Source organism: Oncorhynchus mykiss, chromosome 26 (genome assembly GCF_013265735.2).
Source record: "Oncorhynchus mykiss isolate Arlee chromosome 26, USDA_OmykA_1.1, whole genome shotgun sequence".
NCBI lineage: Eukaryota > Metazoa > Chordata > Actinopteri > Salmoniformes > Salmonidae > Oncorhynchus > Oncorhynchus mykiss.
The window spans coordinates 3,274,460-3,295,937 of NC_048590.1; the positions used below are offsets into that span (position 1 = coordinate 3,274,460).

General features: G+C 44.0%; 1 protein-coding gene across 9 annotated transcripts in view; it reads left to right on the forward strand.

Annotated features, from left to right (window-relative positions):
* LOC110516197 (multidrug resistance-associated protein 9) overlaps window positions 1–21,478 on the forward strand; it is a 198,014-nt gene that overhangs the window by 152,122 nt on the left and 24,414 nt on the right. For all 9 annotated transcript variants that reach the window (XM_036963498.1, XM_036963492.1, XM_036963493.1 and 6 more), the window contains 7 exons: window positions 1,741–1,834; window positions 2,607–2,675; window positions 3,074–3,163; window positions 4,192–4,295; window positions 11,573–11,755; window positions 13,784–14,010; window positions 15,979–16,116. In XM_036963498.1, the coding sequence (XP_036819393.1) occupies window positions 1,741–1,834; window positions 2,607–2,675; window positions 3,074–3,163; window positions 4,192–4,295; window positions 11,573–11,755; window positions 13,784–14,010; window positions 15,979–16,116 (905 nt within the window). The remainder of the gene's footprint in view (window positions 1–1,740; window positions 1,835–2,606; window positions 2,676–3,073; window positions 3,164–4,191; window positions 4,296–11,572; window positions 11,756–13,783; window positions 14,011–15,978; window positions 16,117–21,478) is intronic.

The window sequence follows — 21,478 nt, forward strand, 5'->3', positions numbered from 1 at the left end:
CCTCTGGTATCAGAGCCAATAGATACAGGTAAGATTTCCCGTTATCCATCTCTACCTCTGGTTTCAGAGCCAGTAGTTACAGGTAAGATCTCCCGTTATCCATCTCTACCTCTGGTTTCAGAGCCAATAGATACAGGTAAGATCTCCCGTTATCCATCTGGTTTCAGAGCCAATAGATAAAGGTAAGATCTCCCGTTATCCATCTCTACCTCTGGTCTCAGAGCCAATAGATACAGGTAAGATCTCCCGTTATCCATCTCTACCTCTGGTTTCAGAGCCAATAGATACAGGTAAGATCTCCCGTTATCCATCTCTACCTCTGGTCTCAGAGCCAATAGATACAGGTAAGATCTCCCGTTATCCATCTCTACCTCTGGTTTCAGAGCCAATAGATACAGGTAAGATCTCCCGTTATCCATCTCTACCTCTGGTTTTCGAGCCAATAGAAACAGTCCGTAAGGGTGGAGCCAAGAGGAACTGTCATGTTTTATTATTCATTCATTGACGACAGCAACAAACAACCAATTCAATCACTATCCAATAACATCGTTAGGATCGGTCCTGTTTTAGTCTAGTTTATTAGGATCAGTCATCCTGAAGGTGACTATGTCCAGTCTAGATATCATGTATCATGTTTTAGTCTAGTTTATTAGGATCAGTCCTCCTGAAGGAGACTATGTCCAGTCTAGATATCATGTATCATGTTTTAGTCTAGTTTATTAGGATCAGTCCTCCTGAAGGAGACTATGTCCAGTCTAGATATCATGTTTTAGTCTAGTTTATTAGGATCAGTCCTCCTGAAGGAGACTAGGTCCGGTCTAGATATCATGTATCATGTTTTAGTCTAGTTTATTAGGATCAGTCCTCCTGAAGGAGACTATGTCCAGTCTGGATATCATGTATTAGTCTAGTTAATTAGGATTAGTCCACCTGAAGGAGACTATGTCCAGTCTGGATATCATGTTTTAGTCTAGTTTATTAGGATTAGTCCACCTGAAGGAGACTATGTCCAGTCTAGATATCATGTTTTAGTCTAGTTTATTAGGATCAGTCCTCCTGAAGGAGACTATGTCCAGTCTAGATATCATGTATCATGTTTTAGTCTAGTTTATTAGGATCAGTCCTCCTGAAGGAGACTATGTCCAGTCTGGATATCATGTATTAGTCTAGTTAATTAGGATCAGTCCTCCTGAAGGAGTCTATGTCCAGTCTAGATATCATGTTTTAGTCTAGTTTATTAGGATCAGTCCTCCTGAAGGAGACTAGGTCCAGTCTAGATATCATGTATCATGTTTTAGTCTAGTTTATTAGGATCAGTCCTCCTGAAGGAGACTATGTCCAGTCTAGATATCATGTATCATGTTTTAGTCTAGTTTATTAGGATCAGTCCTCCTGAAGGAGACTATGTCCAGTCTAGATATCATGTATCATGTTTTAGTCTAGTTTATTAGGATCAGTCCTCCTGAAGGAGACTATGTCCAGTCTGGATATCATGTATTAGTCTAGTTAATTAGGATCAGTCCTCCTGAAGGAGACTATGTCCAGTCTGGATATCATGTATTAGTCTAGTTAATTAGGATCCCCTTTAGCTGTTGCACATGCTGCCACTTCTCTTCCTGGGTTTTCCACACAAAACATCAAATACACAGTCGTATACTGTATTGTCAAGACTCTCGAGAGACGTCAATAAATATATTTCTCCCACATCATTAATGTATATCACTTAATCCTGTATGTTAGGAACAACCTGAGGAGCAGCCGACACAACCAGACCCCATCGACACGAAGGAGAAGGACCTGGATGATCACAAGGGAAAAGGACTAGCTAACCCAGGTTTGATAAGCTAGAGATCCATACATATCTCAACATAGACACGGTCTGTTGACACATCCTGTATGTATGATAAACTAGAGATCCATACATATCTCAACATAGACACGGTCTGTTCTCACGTCCTGTATGTATGATAAACTAGAGATCCATACATATCTCAACATAGACACGGTCTGTTCTCTCGTCCTGTATGTATGATAAACTAGAGATCCATACATATCTCAACATAGACACGGTCTGTTCTCACGTCCTGTATGTATGATAAACTAGAGATCCATACACATCTCAACATAGACACGGTCTGTTCTCACGTCCTGTATGTTTGATAAACTAGAGATCCATACATATCTCAACATAGACACGGTCTGTTCTCACATCCTGTATGTATGATAAACTAGAGATCCATACATATCACATCCTGTATGTATGATAAACTAGAGATCCATTCATATCTCAACATAGACACGGTCTGTTCTCACGTCCTGTATGTATGATAAACTAGAGATCCATACATATCACATCCTGTATGTATGATAAACTAGAGATCCATTCATATCTCAACATAGACACGGTCTGTTCTCACATCCTGTATGTATGATAAACTAGAGATCCATACATATCACATCCTGTATGTAAATGCAATTGCAAACAAAAGTTTTTTGTTCTCGTGTCTTGTTTCATACACTACATTCTTATGTGTATCTCTGCGTTAAAAGGTCTGCTGTGTGTCATTACTGGGGATTTAAGTCACGTCTGTTTTTCTCTCCGACAGCTTTTGACATGTCTGATGAGAAACCGGACGAGTCGGGAGGAAGTCGATCGGTATCACATGACGTCAAAGGTAGTCCTCCATTCCTTCACATTCCTCAAGCAGTATTATTATGGCTGTACACTGTGTGACATTTTAAATGAACAAATCAATTAATTCCATCAACATGATGTTTGTTGTTGTTGTTTATTGTGTTTGTTGTTGTTGCTGTTGATGATGTCTGTTGATATTTGTTGTTGTTGTTGTTTATTATGGTTGTTGTTGTTTATTATGGTTGTTGTTTATTATGTTGTTGTTGATGATGCCTGTTTATATTTTTTTGTTGTTTATTATGGTTGTTGTTGTTTTGTTATGGTTGTTGTTGTTGCTGTTGATGATGCCTGTTGGTATTTGTTGTTGTTGTTTATTATGGTTGTTGTTGATGATGTTGTCTGTTGATAGTTGTTGTTGTTGTTGTTGTTGTCTGGTAGAGTCTAAGGACCAGCTGGTGACTCAGGAGGGTTCTCAGGAGGGTTCTGTTGCCTGGAGGACCTACCACCAGTACTGTAAAGCTGCAGGAGGTTAGGTCTCTCCTCTCTCCTCTGGTCTCTCCTCTGGTCTCTCCTCTCTCCTCTGGTCTCTCCTCTCTCCCCTGGTCTCTCCTCTGGTCTCTTGTATGGTCTCTCCTCTCTCCTCTGGTCTCTCCTCTGGTCTCTTGTATGGTCTCTCCTCTCTCCTCTGGTCTCTCCTCTGGTCTCTTGTATGGTCTCTCCTTTCTCCTCTGGTCTCTCCTCTCCTCTCTCCTCTGGTCTCTCCTCTGGTCTCTTGTATGGTCTCTCCTCTCTCCTCTGGTCTCTCCTATGGTGTCTCCTCTGGTCTCTCCTCTCTCTGGTTTCTCCTCTGGTCTCTCCACTGGTCTCTTCTCTGGTCTCTCCTCTCCTCTCTCCTCTGGTCTCTCCTCTGGTCTCTTGTATGGTCTCTCCTCTCTCCTCTGGTCTCTGCTATGGTGTCTCCTCTGGTCTCTCCTCTCTCTGGTTTCTCCTCTGGTCTCTCCACTGGTCTCTTCTCTGGTCTCCCCTCTCCTCTCTCCTCTGATGTCTCCTCTGGTCTCTCCTCTAGTCTCTCCCCTCTCCTTTGGTCTCTCCTCTGGTCTCTCCCCTGTCCTTTGGTCTCTCATCTGGTGTCTCCTCTGGTGTCTCCTCTTGTCTCTGGTCTCTCCTCTGGTGTCTCCTCTGGTCTCCCCTCTCCTCTCCCCTCTGGTCTCTCATCTTTTCTCTCCTCTTGATATTAGTATTATTTTTTTTTTCTCCTTTATTTAACCAGGTAAGCTAGTTAAGAACAAGTTCTCATTTACAATTGTCTCTGATCTCTCATCTTTTCTCTCCTCTCGTCTCTCCTCTCTCCTCTCGTCTCTCCTCTCTCATCTGGTCTCTCCTCTCTCATCTGGTCTCTCCTCTCTCATCTGGTCTCTCCTCTTTCATCTGGTCTCTCCTCTCTCCTCTGGTCTCATCTTTTCTCTCCTCTGGTTTCTCCTCTCCCCTCTGGTCTCTCGTCTGGTCTCTGATCTTTTCTCTCCTCTGGTCGCACCTCTGGTGTCTCTGGTCTCCAGGGTACATACTGCTGTCTCTCATCATCATCATCTTCATCTGCTTGGTGGGGACCACTGCCTTCAGCAACTGGTGGCTCAGCTACTGGCTGGAGCAGGGATCAGGGGTAAGTCTACTGTAGTGACTTTTCCTTATGTTTTCAAATGTTTGTCAATTGACCCTTCGCTAGGCCCCTGCCCCCTTTGGTTACTATAGCAACCTCTGACAGCTTTTTCTTTGGAAGACCAATTCATCACTCAAACCACTGGGAGAAATCCCCCTAACAATGACGATGATGAAGACCAATTCACCACTCAAACCACTGGAGAAATCCCCCTTACAATGATGATGATGAAGACCAATTCATCACTCAAACCACTGGAGAAATCCCCCTTACAATGATGATGACCAATTCACCACTCAAACCACTGGAGAAATCCCCCTTACAATGATGGAGACCAATTCATCACTCAAACCACTGGAGAAATCCCCCTTACAATGACGATGATGATGACCAATTCACCACTCAAACCACTGGAGAAATCCCCCTTACAATGATGATGATGAAGACCAATTCATCACTCAAACCACTGGAGAAATCCCCCTTACAATGATGATGATGAAGACCAATTCACCACTCAAACCACTGGAGAAATCCCCCTTACAATAACGATGATGATGACCAATTCACCACTCAAACCCCTGGAGAAATCCCCCTTACAATGATGATGAAGACCAATTCACCACTCAAACCACTGGAGAAATCCCCCTTACAATGATGATGGAGACCAATTCACCACTCAAACCACTGGAGAAATCCCCCTTTACAATGATGATGATGGAAACCAATTCATCACTCAAACCACTGGAGAAATCCCCCTTACAATGATGATGATGAAGACCAATTCATCACTCAAACCACTGGAGAAATCCCCCTTACAATGATGAAGACCAATTCACCACTCAAACCACTGGGAGAAATCCCCCTTTACAATGATGATGGAGACCAATTCATCACTCAAACCACTGGAGAAATCCCCCTTACAATGATGATGATGAAGACCAATTCATCACTCAAACCACTGGAGAAATCCCCCTTACAATGATGATGACCAATTCATCACTCAAACCACTGGAGAAATCCCCCTTACAATGACGATGAAGACCAATTCACCACTCAAACCACTGGAGAAATCCCCCTTACAATGACGATGATGAAGACCAATTCATCACTCAAACCACTGGAGAAATCCCCCTTACAATGACGATGAAGACCAATTCACCACTCAAACCACTGGAGAAATCCCCCTTACAATGATGATGAAGACCAATTCACCACTCAAACCACTGGAGAAATCCCCTTTACAATGATGATGATGATGACCAATTCATCACTCAAACCACTGGAGAAATCCCCTTACAATGACGATGATGAAGACCAATTCACCACTCAAACCACTGGAGAAATCCCCCTTACAATGATGAAGACCAATTCACCACTCAAACCACTGGAGAAATCCCCCTTACAATGATGATGAAGACCAATTCATCACTCAAACCACTGGGAGAAATCCCCCTTACAATGATGATGAAGACCAATTCATCACTCAAACCACTGGAGAAATCCCCCTTACAATGATGATGAAGACCAATTCACCACTCAAACCACTGGAGAAATCCCCCTTTACAATGATGATGATGGAAACCAATTCATCACTCAAACCACTGGAGAAATCCCCCTTACAATGATGATGATGAAGACCAATTCATCACTCAAACCACTGGAGAAATCCCCCTTACAATGATGAAGACCAATTCACCACTCAAACCACTGGGAGAAATCCCCCTTTACAATGATGATGGAGACCAATTCATCACTCAAACCACTGGAGAAATCCCCCTTACAATGATGATGATGAAGACCAATTCATCACTCAAACCACTGGAGAAATCCCCCTTACAATGATGATGACCAATTCATCACTCAAACCACTGGAGAAATCCCCCTTACAATGATGATGACCAATTCATCACTCAAACCACTGGAGAAATCCCCCTTACAATGACGATGAAGACCAATTCACCACTCAAACCACTGGAGAAATCCCCCTTACAATGACGATGATGAAGACCAATTCATCACTCAAACCACTGGAGAAATCCCCCTTACAATGACGATGAAGACCAATTCACCACTCAAACCACTGGAGAAATCCCCCTTACAATGATGATGAAGACCAATTCACCACTCAAACCACTGGAGAAATCCCCTTTACAATGATGATGATGATGACCAATTCATCACTCAAACCACTGGAGAAATCCCCTTACAATGACGATGATGAAGACCAATTCACCACTCAAACCACTGGAGAAATCCCCCTTACAATGATGAAGACCAATTCACCACTCAAACCACTGGAGAAATCCCCCTTACAATGATGATGAAGACCAATTCATCACTCAAACCACTGGGAGAAATCCCCCTTACAATGATGATGAAGACCAATTCATCACTCAAACCACTGGAGAAATCCCCCTTACAATGATGATGGAGACCAATTCAGCACTCAAACCACTGGAGAAATCCCCCTTTACAATGATGATGAAGACCAATTCACCACTCAAACCACTGGAGAAATCCCCCTTACAATGATGAAGACCAATTCACCACTCAAACCACTGGAGAAATCCCCCTTACAATGATGATGAAGACCAATTCATCACTCAAACCACTGGAGAAATCCCCCTTACAATGATGATGATGGAGACCAATTCATCACTCAAACCACTGGAGAAATCCACCTTACAATGATGATGATGAAGACCAATTCACCACTCAAACCACTGGAGAAATCCCCCTTACAATGATGATGAAGACCAATTCACCACTCAAACCACTGGAGAAATCCCCCTTACAATGATGATGATGAAGACCAATTCACCACTCAAACCACTGGAGAAATCCCCCTTACAATGATGATGAAGACCAATTCACCACTCAAACCACTGGAGAAATCCACCTTACAATGATGATGATGAAGACCAATTCATCACTCAAACCACTGGAGAAATCCCCCTTACAATGATGATGATGGAGACCAATTCACCACTCAAACCACTGGAGAAATCCCCCTTACAATGATGATGAAGACCAATTCATCACTCAAACCACTGGAGAAATCCCCCTTACAATGATGATGATGAAGACCAATTCATCACTCAAACCACTGGAGAAATCCCCCTTACAATGATGATGATGAAGACCAATTCACCACTCAAACCACTGGAGAAATCCCCCTTACAATGATGATGAAGACCAATTCACCACTCAAACCACTGGAGAAATCCCCCTTACAATGATGATGATGAAGACCAATTCATCACTCAAACCACTGGAGAAATCCCCCTTACAATGATGATGATGAAGACCAATTCACCACTCAAACCACTGGAGAAATCCCCCTTACAATGATGATGATGAAGACCAATTCATCACTCAAACCACTGGAGAAATCCCCCTTACAATGATGATGATGAAGACCAATTCACCACTCAAACCACTGGGAGAAATCCCCCTTACAATGATGATGATGAAGACCAATTCATCACTCAAACCACTGGAGAAATCCCCCTTACAATGATGATGACCAATTCATCACTCAAACCACTGGAGAAATCCCCCTTACAATGATGATGATGGAGACCAATTCACCACTCAAACCACTGGAGAAATCCCCCTTACAATGATGATGATGGAGACCAATTCACCACTCAAACCACTGGAGAAATCCCCCTTACAATGATGAAGACCAATTCACCACTCAAACCACTGGGAGAAATCCCCCTTACAATGATGATGGAGACCAATTCATCACTCAAACCACTGGGAGAAATCCCCCTTACAATGATGATGGAGACCAATTCACCACTCAAACCACTGGGAGAAATCCCCCTTACAATGATGATGGAGACCAATTCACCACTCAAACCACTGGAGAAATCCCCCTTACAATGATGATGATGGAGACCAATTCATCACTCAAACCACTGGAGAAATCCCCCTTACAATGATGATGATGAAGACCAATTCACCACTCAAACCACTGGAGAAATCCCCCTTACAATGATGATGATGAAGACCAATTCACCACTCAAACCACTGGAGAAATCCCCCTTACAATGATGATGAAGACCAATTCACCACTCAAACCACTGGAGAAATCCACCTTACAATGATGATGATGAAGACCAATTCATCACTCAAACCACTGGAGAAATCCCCCTTACAATGATGATGATGGAGACCAATTCACCACTCAAACCACTGGAGAAATCCCCCTTACAATGATGATGAAGACCAATTCATCACTCAAACCACTGGAGAAATCCCCCTTACAATGATGATGATGAAGACCAATTCATCACTCAAACCACTGGAGAAATCCCCCTTACAATGATGATGATGAAGACCAATTCACCACTCAAACCACTGGAGAAATCCCCCTTACAATGATGATGAAGACCAATTCACCACTCAAACCACTGGAGAAATCCCCCTTACAATGATGATGATGAAGACCAATTCATCACTCAAACCACTGGAGAAATCCCCCTTACAATGATGATGATGAAGACCAATTCACCACTCAAACCACTGGAGAAATCCCCCTTACAATGATGATGATGAAGACCAATTCATCACTCAAACCACTGGAGAAATCCCCCTTACAATGATGATGATGAAGACCAATTCACCACTCAAACCACTGGGAGAAATCCCCCTTACAATGATGATGATGAAGACCAATTCATCACTCAAACCACTGGAGAAATCCCCCTTACAATGATGATGACCAATTCATCACTCAAACCACTGGAGAAATCCCCCTTTACAATGATGATGATGATGAAGACCAATTCACCACTCAAACCACTGGAGAAATCCCCCTTACAATGATGATGACCAATTCACCACTCAAACCACTGGAGAAATCCCCCTTACAATGATGATGATGAAGACCAATTCACCACTCAAACCACTGGAGAAATCCCCCTTACAATGATGATGACCAATTCATCACTCAAACCACTGGAGAAATCCACCTTACAATGATGATGATGAAGACCAATTCATCACTCAAACCACTGGAGAAATCCCCCTTACAATGATGATGATGAAGACCAATTCATCACTCAAACCACTGGGAGAAATCCCCTTACAATGACGATGATGAAGACCAATTCATCATTTAAACCACTGGAGAAATCCCCTTACAATGACGATGATGAAGACCAATTCATCACTCAAACCACTGGAGAAATCCCCCTTACAATGATGATGATGGAGACCAATTCACCACTCAAACCACTGGAGAAATCCCCCTTACAATGATGATGATGGAGACCAATTCACCACTCAAACCACTGGAGAAATCCCCCTTACAATGATGAAGACCAATTCACCACTCAAACCACTGGGAGAAATCCCCCTTACAATGATGATGGAGACCAATTCATCACTCAAACCACTGGGAGAAATCCCCCTTACAATGATGATGGAGACCAATTCACCACTCAAACCACTGGGAGAAATCCCCCTTACAATGATGATGGAGACCAATTCACCACTCAAACCACTGGAGAAATCCCCCTTACAATGATGATGATGGAGACCAATTCATCACTCAAACCACTGGAGAAATCCCCCTTACAATGACGATGATGAAGACCAATTCATCACTCAAACCACTGGAGAAATCCCCCTTACAATGATGATGATGAAGACCAATTCACCAGTCAAACCACTGGAGAAATCCCCCTTACAATGATGATGATGAAGACCAATTCACCACTCAAACCACTGGAGAAATCCCCCTTACAATGACGATGATGAAGACCAATTCACCACTCAAACCACTGGAGAAATCCCCCTTACAATGACGATGATGAAGACCAATTCACCACTCAAACCACTGGAGAAATCCCCCTTACAATGATGATGAAGACCAATTCACCACTCAAACCACTGGAGAAATCCCCCTTACAATGATGATGATGAAGACCAATTCACCACTCAAACCACTGGAGAAATCCCCCTTACAATGATGATGAAGACCAATTCACCACTCAAACCACTGGAGAAATCCCCCTTACAATGATGATGATGAAGACCAATTCATCACTCAAACCACTGGAGAAATCCCCCTTACAATGATGATGATGAAGACCAATTCATCACTCAAACCACTGGAGAAATCCCCCTTACAATGATGATGATGGAGACCAATTCATCACTCAAACCACTGGAGAAATCCCCCTTACAATGATGATGATGGAGACCAATTCACCACTCAAACCACTGGAGAAATCCACCTTACAATGATGATGATGAAGACCAATTCACCACTCAAACCACTGGAGAAATCCCCCTTACAATGATGATGATGGAGACCAATTCATCACTCAAACCACTGGGAGAAATCCCCCTTACAATGATGATGATGAAGACCAATTCATCACTCAAACCACTGGGAGAAATCCCCCTTACAATGATGGAGACCAATTCACCACTCAAACCACTGGGCGAAATCCCCCTTACAACGACGATGATTTTACCCAGATGAAGTGAAACCCTTGTTAATCAGAAGACACGTGGGTGTAATGGACTGGTATTACAATTTATTCACGGGAAACCTGGGAAGATTATTTTTTGTTTTGCTGCTGGCCGCTGACCGGCTCTGAATTCACTGTCAGCAAGCAGTCAAAGCTATGACCGCTAACTGTTGCTCTCAAATTTGCATCATGATGATAGCAGATGAGAGTTGTGTTCATAACATGGCTAACTTAGCTAGCTAACATATATTTTGCGAAAACATGTCATCTTGAGTGGCTAGCTAGTGTTATCAAAGTTTGGTGGTCAATGAGACTGAGCGCTAGCTAACCAGCGGAGCTAGCAAACAGTGTAACGAAAGTATAATTTCGGGTTTAAAAAAAATACTAATGTCAACAGGCTTGGCATTTCAGGAATCACAGTAGCAAGTACCGCCTGGTGTTAAATTATTTCGCAGTTTAAACTATTTATGTTTTGAAGAGAACTCAGTGTTTTCTGCCATTTCCCTTACTGGCTTTCATGCATTTGAAACGTGAGCTTGTCCGAGATGTTGGACTCGACGACAGTTGCTATCTATTGGAGCGCTGCGATTGGTTTTCCCAAAATATTCTCAATTGTATCAACAGTTTGTCCTATTTTAGCAGATCAGATTACATCTGTGGCTAGCACAAGTACAACATGTAACAGAACATTCTGCTTATGTTTTTATAGACTAGTTAAAACATTCTTATTACCTTACACAGTAACTAAGCCATATATTAACTAACGGGCTCTTTAACGTGTGATTTCAGACAGCGATTGTGTCGAATTCCACCGCAGGGAACATCTCCCTGAACCCTGACCTGAGCTTCTACCAGATGATTTACGGCCTGGTGGTGGTGGCCATGCTGGTCTTCAGCTTCATCAAGGGCTACTCTTTCACCAAAGTCACGTTGCACGCATCCTCCAAGCTACACGACACCATGTTCAGAAACGTAACTACCACACAACACCACTGTTATCAATCACACTACCACACAACACCACTGTTATCAATCACACTACCACACAACACCACTGTTATCAATCACACTACCACACAACACCACTCTTGTCAATTGTATTGAAAAGGACGAGGGAGAGGGACAGTGAGGGATGATCACCAAACGTTATTGATGAGGAATTCCGCAGCATTGAATCTTGGAAGAGGAGAGGGGAGAGGGGACATCCCTGTCTTGTTCCACAACAAATAGTTGCACCTTTACTTTGGGATATAAAGAACCGTATACACCCTGGACTGTCTGGGGTTCAGGCCCTGGGCAACCCCATGAGTCATGCTACTTTACATATTAGCAGTGGATCTCTGAAGATATACACTGCTATTCAAAAGTTTGGGGTCACTTAGAAATTTCCTTTGTTTTTGAAAGAAAAACCATTGGCCATTTTGAGCCTGTAATCGAACCCACAAAATGCTGATGCTCCAGATACTCAACTAGTCTAAAGAAGGCCAGTTTCTTTAATCAGAACAACAGTTTTCAGCTGTGCTAACGTAATTGCGAAAGGGTTTTCTAATAATCAATTCGCCTTTTAAAATTATAAACTTGGATTAGCTAACACAATGTACCATTGGAACACAGGAATGGTGGTTGCTGATAATAGATATTCCATAAAAAAATCTGCCTTTTCCAGCTACAATAGTAATTTACAACATTAACAATGTCTACACTGTATTTCTGATCAATTTGATGTTATTTTATTGGACCAAAAAAAAAGTGCTTTTCTTTAAAAAAACAAGGACATTTCTAAGTGACCCCAAACTTTTGAAAGGTAGTGTATGTCATGAAGCTCTTTCAGTAGCGTTGTGTTTCATCACCCTCTCATCACCCTCTCATCACCCTCTCATCACCCTCTCATCACCCTCTCATCACCCTCTCATCACCCTCTCATCACCCTCTCATCACCCTCTCATCACCCTCTCATCACCCTCTCATCACCCTCTCATCAATCCTCTCATCACCCTCTCATCACCCTCTCATCACCCTCTCATCACCCTCTCATCACCCTCTCATCACCCTCTCATCACCCTCTCATCAATACTCTCATCACCCTATCATCACCCTGTCATCACCCTCTCATCACCCTCTCATCACCCTCTCATCACCCTCTCATCAATCCTCTCATCACCCTATCATCACCCTCTCATCACCCTCTCATCACCCTCTCATCACCCTCTCATCACCCTCTCATCACCCTCTCATCACCCTCTCATCACCCTCTCATCAATACTCTCATCACCCTATCATCACCCTCTCATCACCCTCTCATCACCCTCTCATCACCCTCTCATCACCCTCTCATCACCCTCTCATCACCCTCTCATCACCCTCTCATCACCCTCTCATCACCCTGTCATCACCCTCTCATCACCCTCTCATCACCCTCTCATCACCCTCTCATCAATCCTCTCATCACCCTCTCATCACCCTCTCATCACCCTCTCATCACCCTCTCATCACCCTGTCATCACCCTATCATCACCCTCTCATCACCCTATCCCCTGGGTCCTGTCTGTGTCGTAGATCCAGTCCTCTCATCACCCTAACCTTATCCCCTGGGTCCTGTCTGTGTCGTAGATCCAATCCTCTCATCACCCTATCCCCTGGGTCCTGTCTGTGTCGTAGATCCAGTCCTCTCATCACCCTAACCCTTGGGTCCTGTCTGTGTCGTAGATCCAGTCCTCTCATCACCCTAACCCTTGGGTCCTGTCTGTGTCGTAGATCCAGTCCTCTCATCACCCTAACCCTTGGGTCCTGTCTGTGTCGTAGATCCAGTCCTCTCATCACCCTAACCCTATCCCCTGGGTCCTGTCTGTGTCGTAGATCCAATCCTCTCATCACCCTATCCCCTGGGTCCTGTCTGTGTCGTAGATCCAGTCCTCTCATCACCCTAACCCTTGGGTCCTGTCTGTGTCGTAGATCCAGTCCTCTCATCACCCTAACCCTTGGGTCCTGTCTGTGTCGTAGATCCTGAACAGCCCCATGAGTTTCTTTGACACCACCCCAACAGGACGTATGGTGAACCGATTTTCCAAGGACCAGGATGAGGTGGATACCATGCTGCCCTTCAACATGGAAAACTTCCTGCAGTTCTGCCTGATGGTCACCTACACCATCGTCACCATCTCAGCCGTGTTCCCTCCCCTACTCATCGCCATCACGCTGCTGGGAGCCATCTTCACACTCATACTCTAGTGAGTACACCGGCATCTTTACAGTTTACACACCCAGGGTGACATACAGTCAGCTTGGTCAGTTACCCAGGGTGACATACTGTTAGCTTGGTCATTTACCCAGGGTGACATACAGTCAGTTTGGTCATTTACCCAGGGAGATGTCGTGTCTTTGGCTATGCCGGATTAAGTGATATGACATGCTATTCTATAAAATCCTTTCACTGTAATTAATATTACCTGATTGAGCTAATCATGTAAATGTAATTAACTAGAAAGTCAGGGCACCACAAAATAATATTTATAGAGCTGTTATCTTCTGATTAAACTCTTAAAGACCTAGTAATATTTTACATCAATAGCAGTCAATATTAATCGTCACCTTATTTCAGTCTCATCTGAAAGTTGTAAATTCTTGGTTATCTTCATGAACCCTGGCTAAAAGGTTGAATCAGCAATACAACATTGGGTTTAATTGTTTATTTACTAAATACCTAACTAATCACACAGAATTACATATACACAGAATGAATCATACCTTGATTACAAATTATATCATGAAGGAAAACGTCCCTAGTGGGCGGAACAGATATGACAGCTGGTTACACAAAGAAAAAGGGGGCTGGGTTTGAGTGAAAGAGCGGGAAGACTGAGGAACAAAGGGAGAAGCGATGTCTCTATCGTAAATACAGGATCTTATGCATTCTAAATTACCACCCATTTGGAAAAGGAAAATGTAATAAATATTTACTCTGAGCTGCGCTTCAATAGATTAGTGGTAGATGGAAGGCCGTGTTGCCCAACCGAGTCCTTTGTCCTTTGAAGAATGTCTCTGGTGGTAAATTGGGTACGTTGTAGTAACGTTGTTGTGTGGTAGACGGGATACTCTGTCTGTTCTTTCCTAGCCCGCATTTGCAGCTGCTGTTGCTAACTCAAAGGCTAGGAGGTATCACTTCTGTAGTGAATAAGAGTTCAAAGTTCATCCCATTCACAACCAAAGCTCACGCTGAGGTTGGCTTAGTTCTGTAGTTGACATGTTAGTTCTTTTAACATATGGACCGTCGTCCTCACATCCTTGGAACAGGAGGTTACATTTTCGGCAAGGCTTTATATAGTGGAGCGAGAAAGGTGTGTCTGAAAAGTTTTATAGCCCATGTCCCTTCACAGGAGCGGGCCACTGATTGAGCAGAGCCCTAACCTTATGAAAACCCAAATCTCTAATTTGGAAGCTAAAATAACATTTCATCTTTTCACCAATAATTTTATATTCAAACATTTAAATTGAACAACAATTCCATGTGAATCCGATAACTACAATGTGTAGACTTTCCACTGTAGAGTATGTCATCTTGTCATTGATGAGAATGTCTCAGATGACAACCAAACTGACATCATATTCATTAAGTACTACCGTAAATGTTCAATTGGTCAGATTACCAGAATATAGTTCATTTCCCCCCACCTTCTGATGTTCCCAGAATCTCTATGTTAACCAAGGGATTTTTCAAGTGTCACATCAGTAGGGTCGAGAGAGGAAAAAGGGGGGAGAGGTATTTATAACTGCCAAAAACCTACCACCAGGCCAACGTCATTGACATGCAGTCAGACCGGTCATTTACCCAGGGTGACATGCTGTCAGTTTGGTCATTTACCCAGGGTGACATGCAGTGAGATCGGTCATTTACCCAGGGTGACATGCAGTCAGTTTGGTCATTTACCCAGGGTGACATATAGTCAGATCGGTCATTAACCCAGGGTGACATACAGTCAGTTTGGTCATTTACCCAGGGTGACATACTGTCAGTTTGGTCATACAGTCAGTCCTGTGTGGTGTGTTCTGAGTCCTGTGTGTTGTGTTCTGAGTCCTGTGTGTTGTGTTCTGAGTCCTGTGTGTTGTGTTCTGAGTCCTGTGTGGTGTGTTCTGAGTCCTGTGTGTTGTGTTCTGAGTCCTGTGTGGTGTGTTCTGAGTCCTGTGTGATATCTCCACAGTATATTCCAGAGGAGCATCAGAGAGATGAAGAGGATGGAGAACGTGAGTCGTTCCCCCTGGATCTCCCTGACCACCTCCACCATCCAGGGCCTCACTACCATCCACGCCTACAACAAGAGAGAGCAGTACATCCAGCAGTAAGACATGTCTCCTAACCCTGACCCTGACCCTGACCCTAACCCTGACCCTACAACAAGAGAGAGCAGTACATCCAGCATTAAGACATGTCTCCTAACCCTGACCCTGACCCTGACCCTAACCCTGACCCTACAACAAGAGAGAGCAATACATCCAGCATTAAGACATGTCTCCTAACCCTGACCCTGACCCTGACCCTAACCCTGAACCTGACCCTAATCCTGACCCTGACCCTAACCCTGACCCTGACCATGACCTTAACCCTGACCTTGACCCTGACCCTGACACTACAACAAGAGAGAGCAGTACATCCAGCAGTAAGACATGTCTCCTAACCCTGACCCTGACCCTAACCCTGACCCTAACCCTAACCCTGACACTAACCCTGACCCTGACCTTAACCCTAACCCTGACACTAACCCTGACCCTGACCCTAACCATAACCCTGACCCTGACCCTAACCATAACCATGACCCTAACCCTGACCCTGACCCTAACCCTGACCTTGACCCTAACCCTGACCCTAACCCTGACCCTGACCCTAAAATAAATATACATATTATATCACATATTACCATTCCAACAATGCAGACAGATCCTAGTTATCAAATTTCAATCAAATTTATTTTATATAGCCCTTCGTACATCAGCTGATATCTCAAAGTGCTGTACAGAAACCCAGCCTAAAACCCCAAACAGCAAGCAATGCAGGTGAAGAAGCACGGTGGCTAGGAAAAACTCCCTAGAAAGGCCAAAACCTAGGAAGAAACCTAGAGAGGAACCAGGCTATGTGGGGTGGCCAGTCCTCTTCTGGCTGTGCCGGGTGGAGATTATAACAAAACATGGTCAAGATGTTCAAATGTTCATAAATGACCAGCATGGTCGAATAATAATAAGGCAGAATAGTTGAAACTGGAGCAGCAGCACAGTCAGGTGGACTGGGGACAGCAAGGAGTCATCATGTCAGGTATTCCTGGGGCATGGTCCTAGGGCTCAGGTCCTCCGAGAGAGAGAAAGAAAGAGAGAATTAGAGAGAGCATATGTGGGATGGCCAGTCCTCTTCTGGCTGTGCCGGGTGGAGATTATAACAGAACATGGCCAAGATGTTCAAATGTTCATAAATGATCAGCATGGTCGAATAATAATAAGGCAGAACAGTTGAAACTGGAGCAGCAGCACAGCCAGGTGGACTGGGGACAGCAAGGAGTCATCATGTCAGGTAGTCCTGGGGCATGGTCCTAGGGCTCAGGTCCTCCGAGAGAGAGAAAGAGAGAAGGAGAGAATTAGAGAACGCACACTTAGATTCACACAGGACACCGAATAGGACAGGAGAAGTACTCCAGATATAACAAACTGACCCTAGCCCCCCGACACATAAACTACTGCAGCATAAATACTGGAGGCTGAGACAGGAGGGGTCAGGAGACACTGTGGCCCACTCCGAGGACACCCCCGGACAGGGCCAAACAGGAAGGATATAACCCCACCCACTTTGCCAAAGCACAGCCCCCACACCACTAGAGGGATATCTTCAACCACCAACTTACCATCCTGAGACAAGGCTGAGTATAGCCCACAAAGACCTCCGCCACGGCACAACTTAAGGGGGGGGGGGGGGGGGGGGGGGGGGGGCGCCAACCCAGACAGGATGACCACATCAGTGACTCAACCCACTCAGGTGACGCACCTCCTCCAGGGACGGCATGAGAGAGCCCCAGTAAAGCCAGTGACTCAGCCCCTGTAATAGGGTTAGAGGCAGAGAATCCCAGTGGAAAGAGGGGAACCGGCCAGGCAGAGACAGCAAGGGTGGTTCGTTGCTCCAGAGCCTTTCCGTTCACCCTCCCACTCCTGGGCCAGACTACACTCAATCATATGACCCACTGAAGAGATGAGTCTTCAGTAGAGACTTAAAGGTTGAGACCGAGTTTGCGTCTCTGACATGGGTAGGCAGACCGTTCCATAAAAATGGAGCTCTATAGGAGAAAGCCCTGCCTCCAGCTGTTTGCTTAAAAATTCTAGGGACAATTAGGAGGCCTGTGTCTTGTGACCGTAGCGTACGTGTAGGTATGTACGGCAGGACCAAATCAGAGAGATAGATAGGAGCAAGCCCATGTAATGCTTTGTAGGTTAGCAGTAAAACCTTGAAATCAGCCCTTGCTTTGACAGGAAGCCAGTGTAGAGAGGCTAGCACTGGAGTAATATGATCAAATTTTTTGGTTCTAGTCAGGATTCTAGCAGCCGTATTTAGCACTAACTGAAGTTTATTTAGTGCTTTATCCGGGTAGCCGGAAAGTAGAGCATTGCAGTAGTCTAACCTGGAAGTGACAAAAGCATGGATTAATTTTTCTGCATCATTTTTGGACAGAAAGTTCCTGATTTTTGCAATGTTACGTAGATGGAAAAAAGCTGTCCTTGAAATGGTCTTGATATGTTCTTCAAAAGAGAGATCAGGGTCCAGAGTAACGCCGAGGTCCTTCACAGTTTTATTTGAGACGACTGTACAACCATTAAGATTAATTGTCAGATTCAACAGAAGATCTCTTTGTTTCTTGGGACCTAGAACAAGCATCTCTGTTTTGTCCGAGTTTAAAAGTAGAAAGTTTGCAGCCATCCACTTCCTTATGTCTGAAACACATTCTTCTAGCAAGGGCAATTTTGGGGCTTCACCATGTTTAATTGAAATGTACAGCTGTGTGTCATCTGCATAGCAGTGAAAGTTAACATTATGTTTTCGAATAACATCCCCAAGAGGTAAAATATATAGTGAAAACAATAGTGGTCCTAAAACGGAACCTTGAGGAACACCGAAATTTACAGTTGATTTGTCAGAGGACAGACCATTCACAGAGACAAACTGATATCTTTCCGACAGATAAGATCTAAACCAGGCCAGAACTTGTCCGTGTAGACCAATTTGGGTTTCCAATCTCTCCAAAAGAATGTGGTGATCGATGGTATCAAAAGCAGCACTAAGGTCTAGGAGCACGAGGACAGATGCAGAGCCTCGGTCCGATGCCATTAAAATGTCATTTACCACCTTCACAAGTGCCGTCTCAGTGCTATGATGGGGTCTAAAACCAGACTGAAGCATTTCGTATACATTGTTTGTCTTCAGGAAGGCAGTGAGTTGTTGCGCAACAGCCTTTTCTAAAATTTTTGAGAGGAATGGAAGATTCGATATAGGCCGATAGTTTTTTATATTTTCTGGGTCAAGGTTTGGCTTTTTCAAGAGAGGCTTTATTACTGCCACTTTTAGTGAGTTTGGTACACATCCGGTGGATAGAGAGCCGTTTATTATGTTCAACATAGTAGGGCCAAGCACAGGAAGCAGCTCTTTCAGTAGTTTAGTTGGAATAGGGTCCAGTATGCAGCTTGAAGGTTAAAACATACAGTGGGGAGAACAAGTATTTGAAACACTGCCGATTTTGCAGGTTTTCCTACTTACAAAGCATGTAGAGGTCTGTCATTTTTATCATAGGTACAATTCAACTGTGAGAGACGGAATTAAAAAAAAAAAATCCAGAAAATCACATTGCATGATTTTTAAGTAATTCATTTGCATTTTATTGCATGACATAAGTATTTGATACATCAGAAAAGCAGAACTTAATATTTGGTACAGAAACCTTTGTTTGCAATTACAGAGATCATACGTTTCCTGTAGTTCTTGATCAGGTTTGCACACACTGCAGCAGGGATTTTGGCCCACTCCTCCATACAGACCTTCTCCAGATCCTTCAGGTTTTGGGGCTGTCGCTGGGCAATACAGACTTTCAGCTCCCTCCAAAGATGTTCTATTGGGTTCAGGTCTGGAAACTGGCTAGGCCACTCCAGGACCTTGAGATGCTTCTTATGGAGCCACTCCTTAGTTGCCCTGGCTGTGTGTTTCGGGTCGTTATCATGCTGGTAGACCCAGCCACGACCCATCTTCAATGCTCTTACTGAGGGAAGGAGGTTGTTGGCCAAGATCTCGCGATACATGGCCCCATCCATCCTCCCCTCAATACGGTACAGTCGTCATGCCCCCTTTGCAGAAAAGCATCCCCAAAGAATGATGTTTCCACCTCCATGCTTCACGTTTGGGATGGTGTTCTTGGGGTTGTACTCATCCTTCTTCTTCCTCCAAACACGGCAAGTGGTTTAGACCAAAAAGCTCTATTTTTGACTCATCAGACCACATGACCTTCTCCCATTCCTCCTCTGGATCATCCAGATGGTCATTGGCAAACTTCAGATGGGCCTGGACATGCGCTGGCTTGAGCAGGGGGACCTTGCGTGCGCTGCAGGATTTTAATCCATGACGGCGTAGTGTGTTACTAATGATTTTCTTTGAGACTGTGGTTCCAGCTCTCTTCAGGTCATTGAACAGGTCCTGCTGTGTAGTTCTGGGCTGATCCCTCACATTCCTCATGATCATTGATGCCCCACGAGGTGAGATCTTGCATGGAGCCCCAGACCGAGGGTGATTGACCGTCATCTTGAACTTCTTCCATTTTCTAATAATTGCACCAACAGTTGGTGCCTTCTCACCAAGCTGCTTGCCTATTGTCCTGTAGCCCATCCCAGCCTTGTGCAGGTCTACAATTTTATCCCTGATGTCCTTACACAGCTCTCTGGTCTTGGCCATTGTGGAGAGGTTGGAGTCTGTTTGATTGAGTGTGTGGACAGGTGTCTTTTATACAGGTAACGAGTTCAAACAGGTGCAGTTAATACAGGTAATGAGTGGAGAACAGGAGGGCTTCTTAAAGAAAAACTAACAGGTCTGTGAGAGCCAGAATTCTTACTGGTTGGTAGGTGATCAAATACTTATGTCATGCAATAAAATGCAAACGAATTACTTAAAAATCATACAATGTGATTTTCTGGATTTTTGTTTTAGATTCCGTCTCTCACAGTTGAAGTGTACCTATGATAAAAATTACAGACCTCTACAGGCTTTTGTAGGGAAACCTGCAAAATCGTCAGTGTATCAAATACTTGTTCTCCCCACTGTATATATATATATATATATACATTCCAACAATGCAGACCGATGCTAGTTAAAAACATACATATGATTGCCTCTACCTGGGGAAATAACATGGTCTGACCATGGTGTCATCTACCTGGGGAAATAACTTGGTCTGACCATGGTGTCATCTACCTGGGGAAATAACTTGGTCTGACCATGGTGTCGTCTACTTGGGGAAATATCTTGGTCTGACCAGGGTTTCATCTACCTGGGGAAATAACTTGGTCTGACCATGGTGTCCTCTACCTGGGGAAATAACTTGGTCTGACCATGGTGTCCTCTACCTGGGGAAATAACTTGGTCTGACCAGGGTTTCATCTACCTGGGGAAATAACTTGGTCTGACCAGGG